The 23,903-nt window shown below is 34.0% G+C and overlaps 1 protein-coding gene across 1 annotated transcript in view; it reads left to right on the top strand.

The window, feature by feature from the left end:
* The first annotated feature begins 3 nt into the window (after positions 1-3).
* LOC128640304 (snaclec mamushigin subunit alpha) overlaps positions 4-23,903 on the top strand; it is a 136,342-nt gene continuing 112,442 nt past the window's right edge. The window contains exon 1 of the mRNA XM_053692796.1: positions 4-188. Coding sequence (XP_053548771.1) covers positions 98-188 — 91 coding nt within the window. The 5' untranslated portion in view covers positions 4-97. The remainder of the gene's footprint in view (positions 189-23,903) is intronic.

The raw sequence follows: 23,903 nt of genomic DNA, 5'->3' as shown, positions 1-23,903 counted from the left end.
AGAGCAGAATATTTTCCATTTAATAGAGAGATAAACAGACGTTAGAAGAAGTTAAAGCCTTGTTAGGTTAAGAGGGTCAGGCCCTAACTTCATTATAATGATGGAAGACATAACCTATGCAAATCTGAAGTTTCAAGATGGTCATGAGGTTGGCAGCACCCGCAAGCTAGACAGTAAGGAGAAAGAAGGTAAAATATGACAAGGGAATCAACTGTATGTGGCTATTGCATTGCTTTCCCCTCTCTCATTGTCTTTGCCTTTCTCTCTTTCTTTATTTTTCTAATGTTTAATCTTTTGCCAGCTCTCCCCCTCTCTGTCTCTTTGTCTCTCTATCTCTCTCTCTCTCTCTCTCTCTCTCTCTCTGTCTGTCTGTATGTCTGTCTGTCTATCTCTCTCTCTCTCTCTCTCTCTCTCTCTTCTCTGCCTGTCTGTCTATCTATCTATCTCTCTTTCTCTCTATCTCTCTCTCTTTCTAGCTCTTACTCTCTCTCTTTCCCTCTCTCTCTCCTCCTCTCTCTCTGAGTCTGTATGTCTGTCTATCTCTTTCCTCTTTCTTCTTTCTCTTTCTCTTTCTCTTTCTCTCTCTCTCTCTCTCTCTCTCTCTCTCTCTCTCCCTTTCTATCTATCTATCTATCTATCTATCTATCTATCTATCTATCTATCTATCTATCTATCTATCTATCTATCTATCTCTTTCTCTCTCTTAATCTCTCTCTGTGTATCTCTCTCTCTCTATCTATCTTTATCTCTCTCTCTTTATCTCTCTATCTCTCTTTCTCTCTTTATTTTATTCTCTCTCTATCTCTCTTTCGTTCTCTTGCTCTCTCTCTTTCTCTCTTCCTCCATCTCTCCCTTTCTTTCTTTCGTTCTTTCTTTCTTTCTTTCTTTCTTTCTTTCTTTCTTTCTCTCTCTTCCTCTCTCTCTCTTTTTCTCTCTCTTTCTCTAAATTTGTTGTAGTTTGATTTTGTACAAATCTGGTAACCATTAAATACCTTTCAGTTACATCTACTTTTTTCTGATTAACAATACATTTCATAAACTAGTACATTGTTAATATAAGACCACTGTTTGACCGGTAGGATATTTCTTAAATTATATTTTCCTCTTTGTTTATCAGTGTTGGTCGTGTTTAATTTTTCATTGATATTGTTCTATGTAATTTATATACATCATCTTGTCAGAGCTTTCATACAAATTTCCCTACATGCCTTTTTGTGTTTTCAAATTTTAAGCTATTCCAATTAATTGGAAAAACTGGTTATCATGAGGTTTGACATCAGTGGATATGTATGTGTGTGCATGTGCATAAATATCCCAGTGTGTCAGCCCACACAATGGCCTTTCTCAAGGTAGCAATTTCACCCACAATCCCTCATTATATACACCCATGCTATTGGCCAGATTTCAGGGGTGCGCCATTTAGTGCTTTAACTCGTACACAAACACCCCCAGAAGTAATCTTTAAACCTTGTGTATATTACAAGTTGAAAGTAAAAAATTTGCATGCTAGTGAAAGTCGACAATTAGTAACTGTTGGACTTCGGATATCCCAACCGCGTTAACTTCTTCTTCCCTTAGACTTCAATGGAGAGTGCAAATGGAAAAAACTAACACCTATTGCTTGCTCGCTAACTCAGTAGCGTTAAACCAAGTACTCTAACCCTGTAGTTATGAATATTTTATGTCATTGTTCTTCTGATATATTAATGCATTTTTTGTAAAATATATATCTATACATACACATATTTAGACATGTATATGTATATATACACATTATAGCCCTTTCAATTCAAATACTATACATATACCTTTAAACCTTTATACCTTTTGTTTTAATGTTTATATGATTGTTTTTTATCATATAGTCTATATATGAGTGTAATACTGTATTTGAATGTATTTGTTTTTATTAGTGCAATTTTAATTTTAGCCCTAACCCTTTATGTGAGGACTTCAGTCACACCAACCCGAAGAGTGCACATTTAGGCCTAGATTTGGAGTTTGGCGGTAAAAGGGCTGTTAACGCTCCGCGGGCTTTTTTCTGGCCGCACCATAAAATTAACTCTGGTATCGAGAGTTCAAAACAAATGCTGCGTTAGGCTCCAAAAAAGGAGCGTAGAGCATTTTTACCGCAAATGCAACTCTCGATACCAGAGTTGCTTACGGACGCGGCCAGCCTCAAAAACGTGCTCGTGCACGATTCCCCCATAGGAAACAATGGGACTGTTTGAGCTGAAAAAAAACCTAACACCTGCAAAAAAGCAGCGTTCAGCTCCTAACGCAGCCCCATTGTTTCCTATGGGGAAACACTTCCTACGTCTGCACCTAACACTCTAACATGTACCCCGAGTCTAAACGCCCCTAACCCTTACACTTATTAACCCCTAATCTGCCGCCCCCCGCTATCGCTGACCCCTGCATATTATTATTAACCCCTAATCTGCCGCTCCGTAAACCGCCGCAACCTACGTTATCCCTATGTACCCCTAATCTGCTGCCCTAACATCGCCGACCCCTATATTATATTTATTAACCCCTAATCTGCCCCCCTCAACGTCGCCGACACCTGCCTACACTTATTAACCCCTAATCTGCCGAGCGGACCTGAGCGCTACTATAATAAAGTTATTAACCCCTAATCCGCCTCACTAACCCTATCATAAATAGTATTAACCCCTAATCTGCCCTCCCTAACATCGCCGACACCTAACTTCAATTATTAACCCCTAATCTGACGACCGGAGCTCACCGCTATTCTAATAAATTGATTAACCCCTAAAGCTAAGTCTAACCCTAACACTAACACCCCCCTAACTTAAATATAATTTACATCTAACGAAATAAATTAACTCTTATTAAATAAATTATTCCTATTTAAAGATAAATACTTACCTGTAAAATAAATCCTAATATAGCTACAATATAAATTATAATTATATTATAGCTATTTTAGGATTAATATTTATTTTACAGGCAACTTGGTATTTATTTTAACTAGGTACAATAGCTATTAAATAGTTAAGAACTATTTAATAGTTACCTAGTTAAAATAATAACAAATTTACCTGTAAAATAAATCCTAACCTAAGATATAATTAAACCTAACACTACCCTATCAATAAAATAATTAAATAAACTACCTACAATTACCTACAATTAACCTAACACTACACTATCAATAAATTAATTAAACACAATTCCTACAAATAAATACAATTACATAAACTAGCTAAAGTACAAAAAATAAAAAAGAACTAAGTTACAAAAAATAAAAAAATATTTACAAACATAAGAAAAATATTACAACAATTTTAAACTAATTACACCTACTCTAAGCCCCCTAATAAAATAACAAAGCCCCCCAAAATAAAAAATTCCCTACCCTATTCTAAATTAAAAAAGTTACAAGCTCTTTTACCTTACCAGCCCTGAACAGGGCCCTTTGCGGGGCATGCCCCAAGAATTTCAGCTCTTTTGCCTGTAAAAGAATAAATACAATACCCCCCCCCAACATTACAACCCACCACCCACATACCCCTAATCTAACCCAAACCCCCCTTAAATAAACCTAACACTAAGCCCCTGAAGATCTTTCTACCTTGTCTTCACCATACCAGGTTCACCGATCCGTCCTGGCTCCAACATCTTCATCCAACCCAAGCGGGGGTTGGCGATCCATCATCCGGTGCTGAAGAGGTCCAGAAGAGGCTCCAAAGTCTTCCTCCTATCCGGCAAGAAGAGGACATCCGGACCGGCAAACATCTTCTCCAAGCGGCATCTTCGATCTTCTTCCATCCGGTGCGGAGCGGGTCCATCTTGAAGCAGGCGACGCGGATCCATCCTCTTCTTCCGTTGTCTCCCGACTAATGACGGTTCCTTTAAGGGACGTCATCCAAGATGGCGTCCCTCAAATTCCGATTGGCTGATAGGATTCTATCAGCCAATCGGAATTAAGGTAGGAATCAGATTGAGCTCGCATTCTATTGGCTGTTCCGATCAGCCAATAGAATGCGAGCTCAATCTGATTGGCTGATTGGATCAGCCAATCGGATTGAACTTGATTCTGATTGGCTGATTCCATCAGCCAATCAGAAAATTCCTACTCAAATTCCGATTGGCTGATAGGATTCTATCAGCCAATCGGAATTTGAGGGACGCCATCTTGGATGACGTCCCTTAAAGGAACCGTCATTAGTCGGGAGACAACGGAAGAAGAGGATGGATCCGCGTCGCCTGCTTCAAGATGGACCCGCTCCGCACCGGATGGAAGAAGATCGAAGATGCCGCTTGGAGAAGATGTTTGCCGGTCCGGATGTCCTCTTCTTGCCGGATAGGAGGAAGACTTTGGAGCCTCTTCTGGACCTCTTCAGCACCGGATGATGGATCGCCAACCCCCGCTTGGGTTGGATGAAGATGTTGGAGCCAGGACGGATCGGTGAACCTGGTATGGTGAAGACAAGGTAGGAAGATCTTCAGGGGCTTAGTGTTAGGTTTATTTAAGGGGGGTTTGGGTTAGATTAGGGGTATGTGGGTGGTGGGTTGTAATGTTGGGGGGGGGGGTATTGTATTTATTCTTTTACAGGCAAAAGAGCTGAAATTCTTGGGGCATGCCCCGCAAAGGGCCCTGTTCAGGGCTGGTAAGGTAAAAGAGCTTGTAACTTTTTTAATTTAGAATAGGGTAGGGAATTTTTTATTTTGGGGGGCTTTGTTATTTTATTAGGGGGCTTAGAGTAGGTGTAATTAGTTTAAAATTGTTGTAATATTTTTCTTATGTTTGTAAATATTTTTTTATTTTTTGTAACTTAGTTCTTTTTTATTTTTTGTACTTTAGCTAGTTTATGTAATTGTATTTATTTGTAGGAATTGTGTTTAATTAATTTATTGATAGTGTAGTGTTAGGTTAATTGTAGGTAATTGTAGGTAGTTTATTTAATTATTTTATTGATAGGGTAGTGTTAGGTTTAATTATATCTTAGGTTAGGATTTATTTTACAGGTAAATTTGTTATTATTTTAACTAGGTAACTATTTAATAGCTATTGTACCTAGTTAAAATAAATACCAAGTTGCCTGTAAAATAAATATTAATCCTAAAATAGCTATAATATAATTATAATTTATATTGTAGCTATATTAGGATTTATTTTACAGGTAAGTATTTATCTTTAAATAGGAATAATTTATTTAATAAGAGTTAATTTATTTCGTTAGATGTAAATTATATTTAAGTTAGGGGGGTGTAAGTGTTAGGGTTAGACTTAGCTTTAGGGGTTAATCAATTTATTAGAATAGCGGTGAGCTCCGGTCGTCAGATTAGGGGTTAATAATTGAAGTTAGGTGTCGGCGATGTTAGGGAGGGCAGATTAGGGGGTTAATACTATTTATGATAGGGTTAGTGAGGCGGATTAGGGGTTAATAACTTTATTATAGTAGCGCTCAGGTCCGCTCGGCAGATTAGGGGTTAATAAGTGTAGGCAGGTGTCGGCGACGTTGAGGGGGGAAGATTAGGGGTTAATAAATATAATATAGGGGTCGGCGGTGTTAGGGGCAGCAGATTAGGGGTACATAGGGATAACGTAGGTGGCGGCGCTTTGCGGTCGGAAGATTAGGGGTTAATTATTTTAAGTAGCTGGCGGCGACGTTGTGGGGGGCAGGTTAGGGGTTAATAAATGTAATACAGGGGTCGGCGGGGTTAGGGGCAGCAGATTAGGGGTACATAAGTATAACGTAGGTGGCGGTCGGCAGATTAGGGGTTAAAAATTTTAATCGAGTGGCGGCGATGTGGGGGGAGCTCGGTTTAGGGGTACATAGGTAGTTTATGGGTGTTAGTGTACTTTAGGGTACAGTAGTTAAGAGCTTTATGAACCGGCGTTAGCCAGAAAGCTCTTAACTCCTGCTATTTTCAGGCGGCTGGAATTTTGTCGTTCTCTAACGCTCACTTCAGAAACGACTCTAAATACCGGCGTTAGAAAGATCCCATTGAAAAGATAGGATACGCAAATGGCGTAGGGGGATCTGCGGTATGGAAAAGTCGCGGCTGAAAAGTGAGCGTTAGACCCTTTAATCACTGACTCCAAATACCAGCGGGCGGCCAAAACCAGCGTTAGGAGCCTCTAACGCTGGTTTTGACGGCTACCGCCGAACTCCAAATCTAGGCCTTAGTTTGCTCTTGTGCATTTGCGTTTACTTTCAACCTGTAATATCTGTGCAAGATAGCGCAGGTGCAATATTTCAATATTACGTGCGCGCTAATGTGAGCACACCACTTCTAATCTAGCCCTATATGGAAGAATAAAAGTAAGGAGATCACCTACTGGTAAAAATAAAATCAAACAACATTATAAATTAAAATCACATTATATATAGATCTTTTACCAATAACAAAACCTATGTAAGGCCTAACAGAATTATAGAAAACATCAAGGATCAGTAAGTGGCTAAACCTCTGGATAAACTGTATCTAATTCAACTATTCATTGTGCTTCTCTTTGATAGCCAGCAGCGAGACCGCAGTATTCCAGGAAGTCTGTAGCCGGAAGGGAGGTCATAATAACGTGGTCCTGCCGCTCCCGGCAAGACCCGTGCTACTATGAGCTGGAAAACCCTTAACGACCAGCGATATACAGAGTCGTTAAGGGGTTAATAGCAGTATTTGTTCAATGGGACAGCAGCATAAACTAGAACCTGGGTGTTTGTGTTCCAAAAAATGTTTTGCAACTGGTTGGTCCATTTTACCTGTCTCTATTGCTTGTCTAATAGTGGACCTATTTACTGCTATGCGCTCTTTGAGCATGTTTTCCCTACATATATTTCCCCACATTGGCACTTAATGATATATACAACATATTTAAATTCACAATTCAAAACCTGTTTGATTTTAGATCTTTTACCTGTGTGACTATGAGAAAATGTATCTCCCAGTATTAGATTAACACAGGTGAAACACCCATGACATCAATAACCTCTAAAGTTTTTTGTTAAAAAAATTCCTTTTTTTACCTCATATTTCTCAGATGAGTCAGCCTATACTAACATATCTCTCAAATGTTTTCCTCTCTTTAGGAAAATATAGCAACCTCCTTTACATAGGGTGTTAATATTTTATCAATTTGTAGCACTTTTCAATTGTCATAAATTGCTATATGTAATTTCCAAGTATCCACTGTATAATCAGTTACAAAGTATAATCTTTCTCCTTTCTTTTTCTCTTTGTTATGTATTTTCCTTTCCATAGATAACACCTCATGTTTATATTTCTCCACTATCTCTGTAAATATCGCCTATCGAAAAACCTCTGACGCATTTCTTTAACAGATGTACCCCAGTTCCCTGGGTCTGATGTCAAGCTGACTGCACTTATCATTTGTGCCTTAGGCGTAGATCTTAAAAATGTTTTGGGTGAAAACTCTCAAATCGCACTAATGTGTTTCTATCTGTAGGTTTCCTGTAAGCCTTTGCTTCAAGCCTGTGTTAAAAATCTCAATATTTTAAGTATCCTCACTGCCCCACCAGACAAAGAACACATAATCTATGAAGCGTTTGTAACCACCCCCAAATAACTTAAACCCTGGGTCAGAGAAAATATATGTTTGTTTACAGGGGTGCATGTAAATATTGGCATAACTTGGGGCAACATGTAAATCCATGGCTGGACCAATGTGTTGCAATGATATATTTATTTCAAATTTAAAGAAACTCTTATGTAGAACAAAGTGCAAAATGCCAAAACTTCTATTGTTGGACCATGATATTCCTCATCTTCTACTAGTATAACTTTTACAGCTTGTACCCCTCTTCGTGTGGGATACAGGTATATAAATTGGACACATCCATTGTCACAAACATCCAATTATCATCACAAGGCCCCATTTTATTCAAACTCTTAATAAAGTCAGAGGAGTCCTTTAGAAAAGAAGTTATTTTCTTAACACTGTTCTGCAAACAAACATCTATAAGTTTAGCTATGGGTTGAGTCCATTGCCGATATAGGGCTAGATTATGAGTGGGGTGCTATTTTGCGCTCCAGTTTGTAAGTTAACTTCGTAAAACATAGGCTTTTTGTGCATGTCAAGGTGCTCTCGTATTACAAGTTGAACGTTTGTGCGTGAGCAAAACCCAACGTGTGCAAACAGATAGACTTTAGAAGTTGGGTTTGCGTTAACTTAGTCCCCCATAGACTACAATGAAATGCACAACCTGAAGAAAAAAAATAACACCCATACTTGTTCGCTAACCCGATCACATTTATTCAAGTAAGCTAAACCTGACATAAATTATGAATATTTCATCTTCCAATGTTCTTCACATACAGAACAATGTGCTTTTTATTGTAAATACATATGTGTGTGTGTTTGTGTATGTATGTATATATATATATATATATATATATATATATATATAATTATCAAAGAGAAAAAAGAGTAACCCCAACCCTGCAACCCCCTATTAAGCCTATGAAATACAATGCACAGTCACCTCCCCTTAGAGAACAAAACAGTGTAAATATAATGCTCAAAGTGCAGTACATCAAAATATATGCTTTATTAGGGCAACAACAAACTTATCAACTGTATTATTTGCTGTAAGCTAAAAGGACACGCTGTGAGCAACTACTAGTGTGGTCATTGCTTTCACTGAGCAAATACCTCTCTCTGATGTATGGGACACCTACATTTGTACTCTATTATTGAGTTCGACCATAGCTACGCTTGGGGACACCAGTCTTGGGTTTGAGCAGCGAGACCCACGCCAGTGACGTCACACATGGGAGGCAGGCACACTTAGCAAGTGTGTATCAAATAATGCTGATCCTTGTATCAGGGTAAGATACGGTCTGCTTTTTGAATACCAAGTCAGAGCTGGTGAGTCCTGGGGATGTTTCTGGTGGTCCAGTGAGCTTGGACTCTAGGAGAACTGTCAGTTTACATTCTTTACAACTTATTATCTTACGGAAGATATTCTATCATTGAGAGGTGGGACTTATTATGCCCTGTATCGCTACTATGAACTACAACTTTCAGTGGATACAATTGCACATACTTGTTGTGGCTTAATAACAATCTGCTAGATACTTTGTGCACATTTACGGCTAGATTTAGAGTTTTGTCGGTAACGACCCGCGTAGCTAACGCTGGCTTTTTTCTGGCCGCACCTTTAAAATAACTCTGGTATTGAGAGTCCACAGAATGGCTGCGTTAGGCTCCAAAAAAGGAGCGTAGAGCATATTTAACGCAACTTCAACTCTCGATACCAGAGTTGCTTACGGACGCGGCCAGCCTCAAAAACGTGCTCGTGCACGATTCCCCATAGGAAACAATGGGGCTGTTTGAGCTGAAAAAAACCTAACACCTGCAAAAAAGCCGCGTTCAGCTCCTAACGCAGCCCCATTGTTGTCTATGGGGAAACACTTCCTACGTCTGCACCTAACACCCTAACATGTACCCCGAGTCTAAACACCCCTAACCTTACACTTATTAACCCCTAATCTGCTGCCCCCGCTGTCGCTGACCCCTACATATTATTATTAACCCCTAATCTGCCGCTCCGTAAACCGCCGCTACTTACATTATCCCTATGTACCCCTAATCTGCTGCCCCTAACACCGCCGACCCCTATATTATATTTATTAACCCCTAATCTGCCCCCCACAACGTCGCCTCCACCTGCCTACACTTATTAACCCCTAATCTGCCGAGCGGACCGCACCGCTATTATTATAAAGTTATTAACCCCTAATACGACCCACTAACCCTATAATAAATAGTATTAACCCCTAATCTGCCCTCCCTAACATCGCCGACACCTAACTTCAATTATTAACCCCTAATCTGCCGACTGGAGCTCACCGCTATTCTAATAAATGTATTAACCCCTAAAGCTAAGTCTAACCCTAACACTAACACCCCCCTAACTTAAATATAATTTAAATCTAACGAAATTAATTAACTCTTATTAAATAAATTATTCCTATTTAAAGCTAAATACTTACCTGTAAAATAAATCCTAATATAGCTACAGTATAAATTATAATGATATTATAGCTATTTTAGGATTAATATTTATTTTACAGGTAACTTTGTATTTATTTTAACCAGGTACAATAGCTATTAAATAGTTAAGAACTATTTAATAGCTAAAATAGTTAAAATAATTACAAATTTACCTGTAAAATAAATCCTAACCTAAGTTACAATTAAACCTAACACTACACTATCAATAAATAAATTAAATAAAATACCTATAATTATCTACAATTAAACCTAACACTACACTATCAATAAATAAATTAAATACAATTCCTACAAATAAATACAATGAAATAAACTAACTAAAGTACAAAAAATAAAAAAAAAACTAAGTTACAAAAAATAAAAAAAATATTTACAAACATTAGAAATATATTACAACAATTTTAAACTAATTACACCTACTCTAAGCCCCCTAATAAAATAACAAAGCCCCCCAAAATAAAAAAATACCCTACAAGCTCTTTTACCTTACCAGCCCTGAACAGGGCCCTTTGCGGGGCATGCCCCAAGAAGTTCAGCTCTTTTGCCTGTAAAAAAAAACATACAATACCCCCCCAACATTACAACCCACCACCCACATACCCCTAATCTTCACCCAGCCGAGCCAAATTCTTCATCCAAGCGGAGCAAGAAGAGGTCCTCCATCCGGTAGAAGTCTTCATCCAAGCGGGGCAGAAGAGGTCTTCCATCCGATTGAAGTCTTCATCCAAGCGGCATCTTCTATCGTCATCCATCCGGAGCGGAGCGGCAGCATCCTGAAGACCTCCACCGCGGAACATCCATCCTGGCCAACGACTGAACGACGAATGACGGTTCCTTTAAATGACGTCATCCAAGATGGCGTCCCTCGAATTCCGATTGGCTGATAGGATTCTATCAGCCAATCGGAATTAAGGTAGGAAAATTCTGATTGGCTGATGGAGTCAGCCAATCAGAATCAAGTTCAATCCGATTGGCTGATCCAATCAGCCAATCAGATTGAGCTCGCATTCTATTGGCTGATCGGAACAGCCAATAGAATGCAAGCTCAATCTGATTGGCTGATTGGATCAGCCAATCGGATTGAACTTGATTCTGATTGGCTGATTCCATCAGCCAATCAGAATATTCCTACCTTAATTCCGATTGGCTGATAGAATCCTATCAGCCAATCGGAATTCGAGGGACGCCATCTTGGATGACGTCATTTAAAGGAACCGTCATTCGTCGTTCAGTCGTCAGCCAGGATGGACGTTCCGCGTCGGAGGTCTTCAGGATGCTGCCGCTCTGCTCCGGATGGATGACGATAGAAGATGCCGCTTGGATGAAGACTTCAATCGGATGGAAGACCTCTTCTGCCCCGCTTGGATGAAGACTTCTACCGGATGGAGGACCTCTTCTTGCTCCGCTTGGATGAAGAATTTGGCTCGGCTGGGTGAAGACGACTCAAGGTAGGGAGATCTTCAGGGGCTTAGTGTTATTTAAGGGGGGTTTGGGTTAGATTAGGGGTATGTGGGTGGTGGGTTTTAATGTTGGGGGGGTATTGTATGTTTTGTTTTACAGGCAAAAGAGCTGAACTTCTTGGGGAATGCCCCGCAAAGGGCCCTGTTCAGGGCTGGTAAGGTAAAAGAGCTTTGAACTTTAGTAATTTAGAATAGGGTAGGGCATTTTTTTATTTTGGGGGGCTTTGTTATTTTATTAGGGGGCTTAGAGTAGGTGTAATTAGTTTAAAATTGTTGTAATATATTTCTAATGTTTGTAAATATTTTTTTATTTTTTGTAACAGTTCTTTTTTATTTTTTGTACTTTAGTTAGTTTATTTCATTGTATTTATTTGTACGAATTGTATTTAATTTATTTATTGATAGTGTAGTGTTAGGTTTAATTGTAGATAATTATAGGTATTTTATTTAATTTATTTATTGATAGTGTAGTGTTAGGTTTAATTGTAACTTAGGTTAGGATTTATTTTACAGGTAAATTTGTAATTATTTTAACTATTTTAGCTATTAAATAGTTCTTAACTATTTAATAGCTATTGTACCTGGTTAAAATAAATACAAAGTTACCTGTAAAATAAATATTAATCCTAAAATAGCTATAATATAAATATAATTTATATTGTAGCTATATTAGGATTTATTTTACAGGTAAGTATTTAGCTTTAAATAGGAATAATTTATTTAATAAGAGTTAATTAATTTCGTTAGATTAAAATTATATTTAATTTAGGGGGGTGTTAGTGTTAGGGTTAGACTTAGCTTTAGGGGTTAATACATTTATTAGAATAGCGGTGAGCTCCAGTCGGCAGATTAGGGGTTAATAATTGAAGTTAGGTGTCGGCGATGTTAGGGAGGGTAGATTAGGGGTTAATACTATTTATTATAGGGTTAGTGAGGCGGATTAGGGGTTAATAACTTTATTATAGTAGCGGTGCGGTCCGCTCGGCAGATTAGGGGTTAATAAGTGTAGGCAGGTGGAGGCGACATTGAGGGGAGCAGATTAGGGGTTAATAAATATAATATAGGGGTCGGCGGTGTTAGGGGCAGCAGATTAGGGGTACATAGCTATAATGTAGGTGGCGGCTCGTTGCGGTCGGCAGATTAGGGGTTAATTATTGTAGGTAGCTGGCTGCGACGTTGTGGGGGACAGGTTAGGGGTTAATAAATATAATATAGGGGTCGGCGGTGTTAGGGGCAGCAGATTAGGGGTACATAGCTATAATGTAGCTGGCGGCGGCGTGCGGACGGCAGATTAGGGGTTAATAAGTGTAGGTAGCTGGCGGCGACGTTGAGGGGGGCAGGTTAGGGGTTAATAAATATAATATAGGGGTCGGCGGTGTTAGGGGCAGCAGATTAGGGGTACATAAGGATAACGTAGGTGGCGGTCGGCAGATTAGGGGTTAAAAAAATTTAATCGATTGTCGGCGATGTGGGGGGGCCTCGGTTTCGGGGTACATAGGTAGTTTATGGGTGTTAGTGTACTTTAGAGCACAGTAGTTAAGAGCTTTATGAACCGGCGTTAGCCCAGAAAGCTCTTAACTACTGACTTTTTTCTGCGGCTGGAGTTTTGTCGTTAGATTTCTAACGCTCACTTCAGACACGACTCTAAATACCGGAGTTAGGAAGATCCCATTGAAAAGATAGGATACGCAATTGACATAAGGGGATCTGCGGTATGGAAAAGTGGCGGCTGAAAAGTGAGCGTTAGACCCTTTTTTGACTGACTCCAAATACCGGCGGTAGCCTAAAACCAGCGTTAGGAGCCTCTAACGCTGGTTTTCACGGCTACCGCCAAACTCCAAATCTAGCCGCGTGTTTATAAAAATTTACTTGATCAGAACTTAGGAATTATTTTAATTTAAGATTAAATATTAATATTTAATAATAATGTTATTTTCATTTATTGCTGAACATCTCAACAGTATTATTTTAAAGTATACTACAGATATTATATAACATTTAGCTGGAGCGTACTGCTAATATTCTACTATATTCATTGGAGTTATTGCTGATGATAATTGTATTATTGTTATTGATTATTAATATTCATAATCCATAAATTTTACTAATATTACTGGAGGACACTCCTGAGATGTACTAATTATGTATGTATGTATGTATGTATGTATGTATATATGTGTGTGTGTGTGTACATATGTATTTACATGTGTATTTATGTATTTACAGACATATATACATATAAACACAAAAACACAAATCTACACACATATAGATATATTTAAAAAAGTGCATTGGAGGCCTTTGTAGTTAAAGGGACAGTCTAGTCAAAATTAAACTTTCATGATTCTGATAGGGCATGTAATTTTAAACAACTTTTATCATAAAATGTGCTTTGTTTTCTTGGTAATCTTAGTTGAAAGCTAAACCTAGGTAGGCTCATATGCTAATTTCCAAGCCCTTGAAGGCCATCTCTTATCTGAATGCATTTGACAGTTTTTCACAGCTAGACAGTGCTAGTTCATGTGTCCCATATATATATAATTGTGCTTATGCCTGTAGAGTTATTTAAGAGTTAGCACTAAATGCCTGAAATGCAAGTCTGTCAAAAAATCGAACATAAGGGAACAGTCTTCAGAGGCTTAGATACAAGATAATCACAGAGGTAAAAAGTATATTAATATAACTTAAAAATAGTACCTTTTTAAACAATAAAAATTCTGGAGTAGACTGTTCGTTTAAAATTGAAATGCAATACAATTGAAATACAGTTCAATTTTGACCTTTCTGTCCCTTTAATATAAATGTGGTCTAGTGATCCAGACAAAATACAAATGTTGCAAAAGATAACAAATAAAAAAATACCTTATAAAATATCATCCAAATAAAACAGCACAAAAGAGCAGTTTTGCAAATGCGCAGTTCTCATAGGATAGAAGATGTCTGTAGTAGGTGAACAATGCAGAAATTCTGTAACTCTGCTGAAGCAATGTGAGGATAACAACAGTGAGAGCAGGCAAAACACCTGAATTGCAAATAACACAGTAGGAACAAGGGAAGGAGCCCCAGGAAACGTTGTTCTTTTGTTTATCTGTTACCCTTATTTTCTCACGGACGGGAAACCCACTCACAAATACAAAACACCAATGTATCTCTCAACTGATTGGCACATTTATAGACTAAATACAAACAAATTAGTGCCGTGCTAGACTCTATAAGCTGCTGCAAACAATGGGCTCCATTTAGGAATCAGCAAATACTGCTTCGGAGTTCCATTGTTTCACGCTCTTCTGAAACGGAAGTTAAGAAGCAGCGGTCATAACCAGCCCCTGCTAGCAGCCGATTGGCCGCCAGCGAGCAGGGGGTGGCATTGCACAAGCATTTCACTAGAAGTGCTTGTGCAATGATAAATGCAGACAGCGTATGTTGTTGGCATTTAGCATTGTCGAGTGAAAAATTAGCGATGTCAAGTGGAATCATTCTGCTTGACATTTAATACATCCACCCCAATATCTCCTTCCTCACCAGATATCAAATCAAGTTAATCTTAATAAACAAAAATGGAGGGCACTACTACAGTAAAGTCATATATATACACATACAATATTTATTAATAAAAAAAGATTTGATCTCCTATGTATTCAATAAAATATATAAATATACAATATACAAAGTGTCCTTTTAAATGTCCATAGAAACATATACTTAGAACCACTAATCATTAATTAAAAGTTAGGGACGTCTCCCAATTACCACCTTATAAAAATACTTGTAGAAATAATGATTTCCAGATCTGTAACCTTTTACAGTGTATGTTATTGTTATAGTGTTCCTTATTGATTCCTTAGAATATAGCAGAAAGGAACTTTTACCTCCGTAAAGCATCTCATTCTTGAAGTTCCATAAACCACAACACTCCTTAATTGTAAGCAAGGCTAGAAGACTTTGTTTTACCTTCATCTGGTTGGGGTTACAAAGCCTTATACATAGAGGCACTCGCCCTTGGAGTAACTTTCAAGTCAACTTTTGGTGCACACCACTTCCAAGTTGGCGTTTCTCCTCTGCCTCGCCGGCACCACTAATCGACTGATCACTGCTCCAACTTATCTTGAAAAAGCTCCAGAAGAGGTGAAACACATTGAATGCAATAGTGGTCGTAAAAAGTGGTATCTTTCATTATAGACTGCTTATATACAAAGGTCCCTGCATACAGTGTACTAAAGTGCAGGTGATAAGTCTTCATATATACACTGCTGAATAGCAGACATTATCCTCTAATGGGAAGGGGTGATTGCTGGTCCAAAGTACGGAGTAAGAGTGACAATTTGTGCTGGGGCTTAGGTAGAGGAGAAGTGCCAACTTTAAAGTTACTCCTGGTGGTGAGTACCTCTACATATGAGACTTTGAAATTCCAACCGGACAATGGTAAAACAAAGTCATCTAGCCCTGCTTACAATTAAGGAGGGTTGTGGTTTATGCAACTTCATGGGTGAGATGCTTCACAAAGGTAAAATAATTAAGGAACACATTAACAATAACATACACCGTAAAAGGTTACAGATCTGGAAAATCATTATTTCTACAAGTATTTTTGTAAGGTGGTAATTGGGAGACGTCCCAAACATTTAATTATTGACCAGTAGTTTTAAGTATATGTACATTTTAAAGGACACCATGTATATTGTATTATACATTTTATTGAATACATAGGAGATAACATATTTTTTATTAATAAATATTGTGTATATATATGACTTTGCTGTAGTAGCGTCCTCCATTTTTGTTTATTGAGATTTCCTTTTTCAGACAAAGCAGTTAACTATTGTTCTTGGCTAACCTTGATCCCATTAGGGAGTGGATTAGGGGGTAAATAGAAGTGCCTGACATTTCTTTTTTTCTTCTTTACACTTAGCCAACCATGCAACTTGCATTTCTGTGAGAGGGCAGCCTGCTCCATATACTAAACTACTACTGCCAAGTGATAGAAGTGGCACTTGGGAATTTGTGGTAAGGAATGAGGGTGAAAATGTAATTAGGGGAGAAGAGAAATAAATATTTGCATTGGTAATAGTTGAAACTTTCAAAGTAATTTTTTTTTTTCAGCAGTTGCATTTTACTCAAACCATCCAAAAAGTGCTTTATTCCAAAAGTTATTGTGGGTGAAATATTCTCGCTAGTAATACATTCAAATCAATAGGCTTTGATGGATAACAACATAAAAAATGCTGATAGACACAATGCAGAGAATGCAGCAGGTACTTAAAAGACATAGACCTCTCTTATTGCCATCATCCCCTCGCTGCAGTAGTAAGGTGCAGAGCCAGCCATGCCCTAGCAGCTTGAGTGTGCAGAAGTGCAGCGCACCTCCAAGGAAGAGTTCACCTGTGAGACCGACAAAAAGAGCAAGGGTGATGTTGTCTTCAAATTGTGTCAAAGGTCACAGCAACAATCCACATTAAGCAGCTGTGCAGCTTCTACCCCAATTTGCCATTGCATCAAGCATCACTTGTGCTACTCCAGTATCAGATGCCAGAGCACCCGGCGCCATCTCCTGTTCAGATGCCAGTGCATCCAGCACCATTAGATACAGACCTCTATTATTTACTTGTGTTACTAATGAGAGTTAGATTATTGTTATTATTTACTTGTGTTACTAATGAGAGTTAGATTATTGTTATTATTTACTTGTGTTACTAATGAGAGTTAGATTATTGTTATTATTTACTTGTGTTACTAATGAGAGTTAGATTATTGTTATTATTTACTTGTGTTACTAATGTGAGTTAGATTATTGTTATTATTTACTTGTGTTACTAATGAGAGTTAGATTATTGTTATTATTTACTTGTGTTACTAATGAGAGTTAGATTATTGTTATTATTTACTTGTGTTACTAATGAGAGTTAGATTATTGTTATTATTTACTTGTGTTACTAATGAGAGTTAGATTATTGCTATTATTTACTTGTGTTACTAATGTGAGTTAGATTATTGTTATTATTTACTTGTGTTACTAATGAGAGTTAGATTATTGTTATTATTTACTTGTGTTACTAATGAGAGTTAGATTATTGTTATTATTTACTTGTGTTACTAATGAGAGTTAGATTATTGTTATTATTTACTTGTGTTACTAATGAGAGTTAGATTATTGTTATTATTTACTTGTGTTACTAATGAGAGTTAGATTATTGTTATTATTTACTTGTGTTACTAATGAGAGTTAGATCATTGTTATTATTTACTTGTGTTACTAATGAGAGTTAGATTATTGTTATTATTTACTTGTGTAACTGAGAGTTAGTTTATTGTTATTATTTACTTGTGTTACTAATGAGAGTTAGATTATTGTTATTATTTACTTGTGTTACTAATGAGAGTTAGATTATTGTTATTATTTACTTGTGTTACTAATGAGAGTTAGATTATTGTTATTATTTACTTGTGTTACTAATGAGAGTTAGATTATTGTTATTATTTACTTGTGTTACTAATGAGAGTTAGATTATTGTTATTATTTACTTGTGCTACTAATGAGAGTTAGATTATTGTTATTATTTACTTGTGTTACTAATGAGAGTTAGATCATTGTTATTATTTACTTGTGTTACTAATGAGAGTTAGATTATTGTTATTATTTACTTGTGTTACTAATGAGAGTTAGATTATTGTTATTATTTACTTGTGTTACTAATGAGAGTTAGATTATTGTTATTATTTACTTGTGTTACTAATGAGAGTTAGATCATTGTTATTATTTACTTGTGTTACTAATGAGAGTTAGATTATTGTTATTATTTACTTGTGTTACTAATGAGAGTTAGATTATTGTTATTATTTACTTGTGTTACTAATGAGAGTTAGATTATTGTTATTATTTACTTGTGTTACTAATGAGAGTTAGATTATTGTTATTATTTACTTGTGTTTCTAATGAGAGTTAGATTATTGTTATTATTTACTTGTGTTACTAATGAGAGTTAGATTATTGTTATTATTTACTTGTGTTACTAATGAGAGTTAGTTTATTGTTATTATTTACTTGTGTTACTAATGAGAGTTAGATTATTGTTATTATTTACTTGTGTTACTAATGAGAGTTAGATTATTGTTATTATTTACTTGTGTTACTAATGAGAGTTAGATTATTGTTATTATTTACTTGTTTAACTGAGAGTTAGATTATTGTTATTATTTACTTGTGTTACTAATGTGAGTTAGATTATTGTTATTATTTACTTGTGTTACTAATGAGAGTTAGATTATTGTTATTATTTACTTGTGTTACTAATGAGAGTTAGATTATTGTTATTATTTACTTGTGTTACTAATGAGAGTTAGATTATTGTTATTATTTACTTGTGTTACTAATGAGAGTTAGATTATTGTTATTATTTACTTGTGTTACTAATGTGAGTTAGATTATTGTTATTATTTACTTGTGTTACTAATGAGAGTTAGATTATTGTTATTATTTACTTGTGTTACTAATGAGAGTTAGATTATTGTTATTATTTACTTGTGTTACTAATGAGAGTTAGATTATTGTTATTATTTACTTGTGTTACTAATGAGAGTTAGATTATTGTTATTATTTACTTGTGTTACTAATGAGAGTTAGATTATTGTTATTATTTACTTGTGTTACTAATGAGAGTTAGATCATTGTTATTATTTACTTGTGTTACTAATGAGAGTTAGATTATTGTTATTATTTACTTGTGTAACTGAGAGTTAGTTTATTGTTATTATTTACTTGTGTTACTAATGAGAGTTAGATTATTGTTATTATTTACTTGTGTTACTAATGAGAGTTAGATTATTGTTATTATTTACTTGTGTTACTAATGAGAGTTAGATTATTGTTATTATTTACTTGTGTTACTAATGAGAGTTAGATTATTGTTATTATTTACTTGTGTTACTAATGAGAGTTAGATTATTGTTATTATTTACTTGTGTTACTAATGAGAGTTAGATTATTGTTATTATTTACTTGTGTTACTAATGAGAGTTAGATCATTGTTATTATTTACTTGTGTTACTAATGAGAGTTAGATTATTGTTATTATTTACTTGTGTTACTAATGAGAGTTAGATCATTGTTATTATTTACTTGTGTTACTAATGAGAGTTAGATTATTGTTATTATTTACTTGTGTTACTAATGAGAGTTAGATCATTGTTATTATTTACTTGTGTTACTAATGAGAGTTAGATTATTGTTATTATTTACTTGTGTTACTAATGAGAGTTAGATTATTGTTATTATTTACTTGTGTTACTAATGAGAGTTAGATTATTGTTATTATTTACTTGTGTTACTAATGAGAGTTAGATTATTGTTATTATTTACTTGTGTTTCTAATGAGAGTTAGATTATTGTTATTATTTACTTGTGTTACTAATGAGAGTTAGATTATTGTTATTATTTACTTGTGTTACTAATGAGAGTTAGTTTATTGTTATTATTTACTTGTGTTACTAATGAGAGTTAGATTATTGTTATTATTTACTTGTGTTACTAATGAGAGTTAGATTATTGTTATTATTTACTTGTGTTACTAATGAGAGTTAGATTATTGTTATTATTTACTTGTTTAACTGAGAGTTAGATTATTGTTATTATTTACTTGTGTTACTAATGAGAGTTAGATTATTGTTATTATTTACTTGTGTTACTAATGAGAGTTAGATTATTGTTATTATTTACTTGTGTTACTAATGTGAGTTAGATTATTGTTATTATTTACTTGTGTTACTAATGAGAGTTAGATTATTGTTATTATTTACTTGTGTTACTAATGAGAGTTAGATTATTGTTATTATTTACTTGTGTTACTAATGAGAGTTAGATTATTGTTATTATTTACTTGTGTTACTAATGAGAGTTAGATTATTGTTATTATTTACTTGTGTTACTAATGAGAGTTAGATTATTGTTATTATTTACTTGTGTTACTAATGAGAGTTAGATCATTGTTATTATTTACTTGTGTTACTAATGAGAGTTAGATTATTGTTATTATTTACTTGTGTAACTGAGAGTTAGTTTATGTTATTATTTACTTGTGTTACTAATGAGAGTTAGATTATTGTTATTATTTACTTGTGTTACTAATGAGAGTTAGATTATTGTTATTATTTACTTGTGTTACTAATGAGAGTTAGATTATTGTTATTATTTACTTGTGTTACTAATGAGAGTTAGATTATTGTTATTATTTACTTGTGTTTCTAATGAGAGTTAGATTATTGTTATTATTTACTTGTGTTACTAATGAGAGTTAGATTATTGTTATTATTTACTTGTGTTACTAATGAGAGTTAGATCATTGTTATTATTTACTTGTGTTACTAATGAGAGTTAGATTATTGTTATTATTTACTTGTGTTACTAATGAGAGTTAGATTATTGTTATTATTTACTTGTGTTACTAATGAGAGTTAGATCATTGTTATTATTTACTTGTGTTACTAATGAGAGTTAGATTATTGTTATTATTTACTTGTGTTACTAATGAGAGTTAGATTATTGTTATTATTTACTTGTGTTACTAATGAGAGTTAGATTATTGTTATTATCTACTTGTGTTACTAATGAGAGTTAGATTATTGTTATTATTTACTTGTGTTACTAATGAGAGTTAGATTATTGTTATTATTTACTTGTGTTACTAATGAGAGTTAGATTATTGTTATTATTTACTTGTGTTACTAATGAGAGTTAGTTTATTGTTATTATTTACTTGTGTTACTAATGAGAGTTAGATTATTGTTATTATTTACTTGTGTTACTAATGAGAGTTAGATTATTGTTATTATTTACTTGTGTTACTAATGAGAGTTAGATTATTGTTATTATTTACTTGTTTAACTGAGAGTTAGATTATTGTTATTATTTACTTGTGTTACTAATGAGAGTTAGATCATTGTTATTATTTACTTGTGTTACTAATGAGAGTTAGATCATTGTTATTATTTACTTGTGTTACTAATGAGAGTTAGATTATTGTTATTATTTACTTGTGTTACTAATGAGAGTTAGATTATTGTTATTATTTACTTGTGTTACTAATGAGAGTTAGATTATTGTTATTATTTACTTGTGTTACTAATGAGAGTTAGATTATTGTTATTATTTACTTGTGTTACTAATGAGAGTTAGATTATTGTTATTATTTACTTGTGTTACTAATGAGAGTTAGATTATTGTTATTATTTACTTGTGTTACTAATGAGAGTTAGTTTATTGTTATTATTTACTTGTGTTACTAATGAGAGTTAGATTATTGTTATTATTTACTTGTGTTACTAATGAGAGTTAGATTATTGTTATTATTTACTTGTGTTACTAATGAGAGTTAGATTATTGTTATTATTTACTTGTGTTACTAATGAGAGTTAGATTATTGTTATTATTTACTTGTGTTACTAATGAGAGTTAGATTATTGTTATTATTTACTTGTGTTACTAATGAGAGTTAGATTATTGTTATTATTTACTTGTGTTACTAATGAGAGTTAGATTATTGTTATTATTTACTTGTGTTACTAATGAGAGTTAGATTATTGTTATTATTTACTTGTGTTACTAATGAGAGTTAGATTATTGTTATTATTTACTTGTGTTACTAATGAGAGTTAGATTATTGTTATTATTTACTTGTGTTACTAATGAGAGTTAGATTATTGTTATTATTTACTTGTGTTACTAATGAGAGTTAGATTATTGTTATTATTTACTTGTGTTACTAATGAGAGTTAGATTATTGTTATTATTTACTTGTGTTACTAATGAGAGTTAGATTATTGTTATTATTTACTTGTGTTACTAATGAGAGTTAGATTATTGTTATTATTTACTTGTGTTACTAATGAGAGTTAGATTATTGTTATTATTTACTTGTGTTACTAATGAGAGTTAGATTATTGTTATTATTTACTTGTGTTACTAATGAGAGTTAGATTATTGTTATTATTTACTTGTGTTACTAATGAGAGTTAGATTATTGTTATTATTTACTTGTGTTACTAATGAGAGTTAGATTATTGTTATTATTTACTTGTGTTACTAATGAGAGTTAGATTATTGTTATTATTTACTTGTGTTACTAATGAGAGTTAGATTATTGTTATTATTTACTTGTGTTACTAATGAGAGTTAGATTATTGTTATTATTTACTTGTGTTACTAATGAGAGTTAGATTATTGTTATTATTTACTTGTGTTACTAATGAGAGTTAGATTATTGTTATTATTTACTTGTGTTACTAATGAGAGTTAGATTATTGTTATTATTTACTTGTGTTACTAATGAGAGTTAGACTATTGTTATTATTTACTTGTGTTACTAATGAGAGTTAGATTATTGTTATTATTTACTTGTGTTACTAATGAGAGTTAGATTATTGTTATTATTTACTTGTGTTACTAATGAGAGTTAGATTATTGTTATTATTTACTTGTGTTACTAATGAGAGTTAGATTATTGTTATTATTTACTTGTGTTACTAATGAGAGTTAGATTATTGTTATTATTGACTTGTGTTACTAATGAGAGTTAGATTATTGTTATTATTTACTTGTGTTACTAATGAGAGTTAGATTATTGTTATTATTTACTTGTGTTACTAATGAGAGTTAGATTATTGTTATTATTTACTTGTGTTACTAATGAGAGTTAGATTATTGTTATTATTTACTTGTGTTACTAATGAGAGTTAGATTATTGTTATTATTTACTTGTGTTACTAATGAGAGTTAGATTATTGTTATTATTTACTTGTGTTACTAATGAGAGTTAGATTATTGTTATTATTTACTTGTGTTACTAATGAGAGTTAGATTATTGTTATTATTTACTTGTGTTACTAATGAGAGTTAGATTATTGTTATTATTTACTTGTGTTACTAATGAGAGTTAGATTATTGTTATTATTTACTTGTGTAACTGAGAGTTAGTTTATTGTTATTATTTACTTGTGTTACTAATGAGAGTTAGATTATTGTTATTATTTACTTGCGTTACTAATGAGAGTTAGATTATTGTTATTATTTACTTGTGTTACTAATGAGAGTTAGTTTATTGTTATTATTTACTTGTGTTTCTAATGAGAGTTAGATTATTGTTATTATTTACTTGTGTTACTAATGAGAGTTAGATTATTGTTATTATTTACTTGTGTTACTAATGAGAGTTAGATTATTGTTATTATTTACTTGTGTTACTAATGAGAGTTAGATTATTGTTATTATTTACTTGTGTTACTAATGAGAGTTAGATTATTGTTATTATTTACTTGTGTTACTAATGAGAGTTAGATTATTGTTATTATTTACTTGTGTAACTAGAGAGTTAGATTATTGTTATTATTTACTTGTGTTACTAATGAGAGTTAGATTATTGTTATTATTTACTTGTGTTACTAATGAG

This window comes from Bombina bombina, chromosome 9 (assembly GCF_027579735.1).
Source record: "Bombina bombina isolate aBomBom1 chromosome 9, aBomBom1.pri, whole genome shotgun sequence".
NCBI classification, from domain to species: Eukaryota; Metazoa; Chordata; class Amphibia; order Anura; family Bombinatoridae; genus Bombina; species Bombina bombina.
This window is presented reverse-complemented; position numbering and strand designations above follow the sequence as displayed.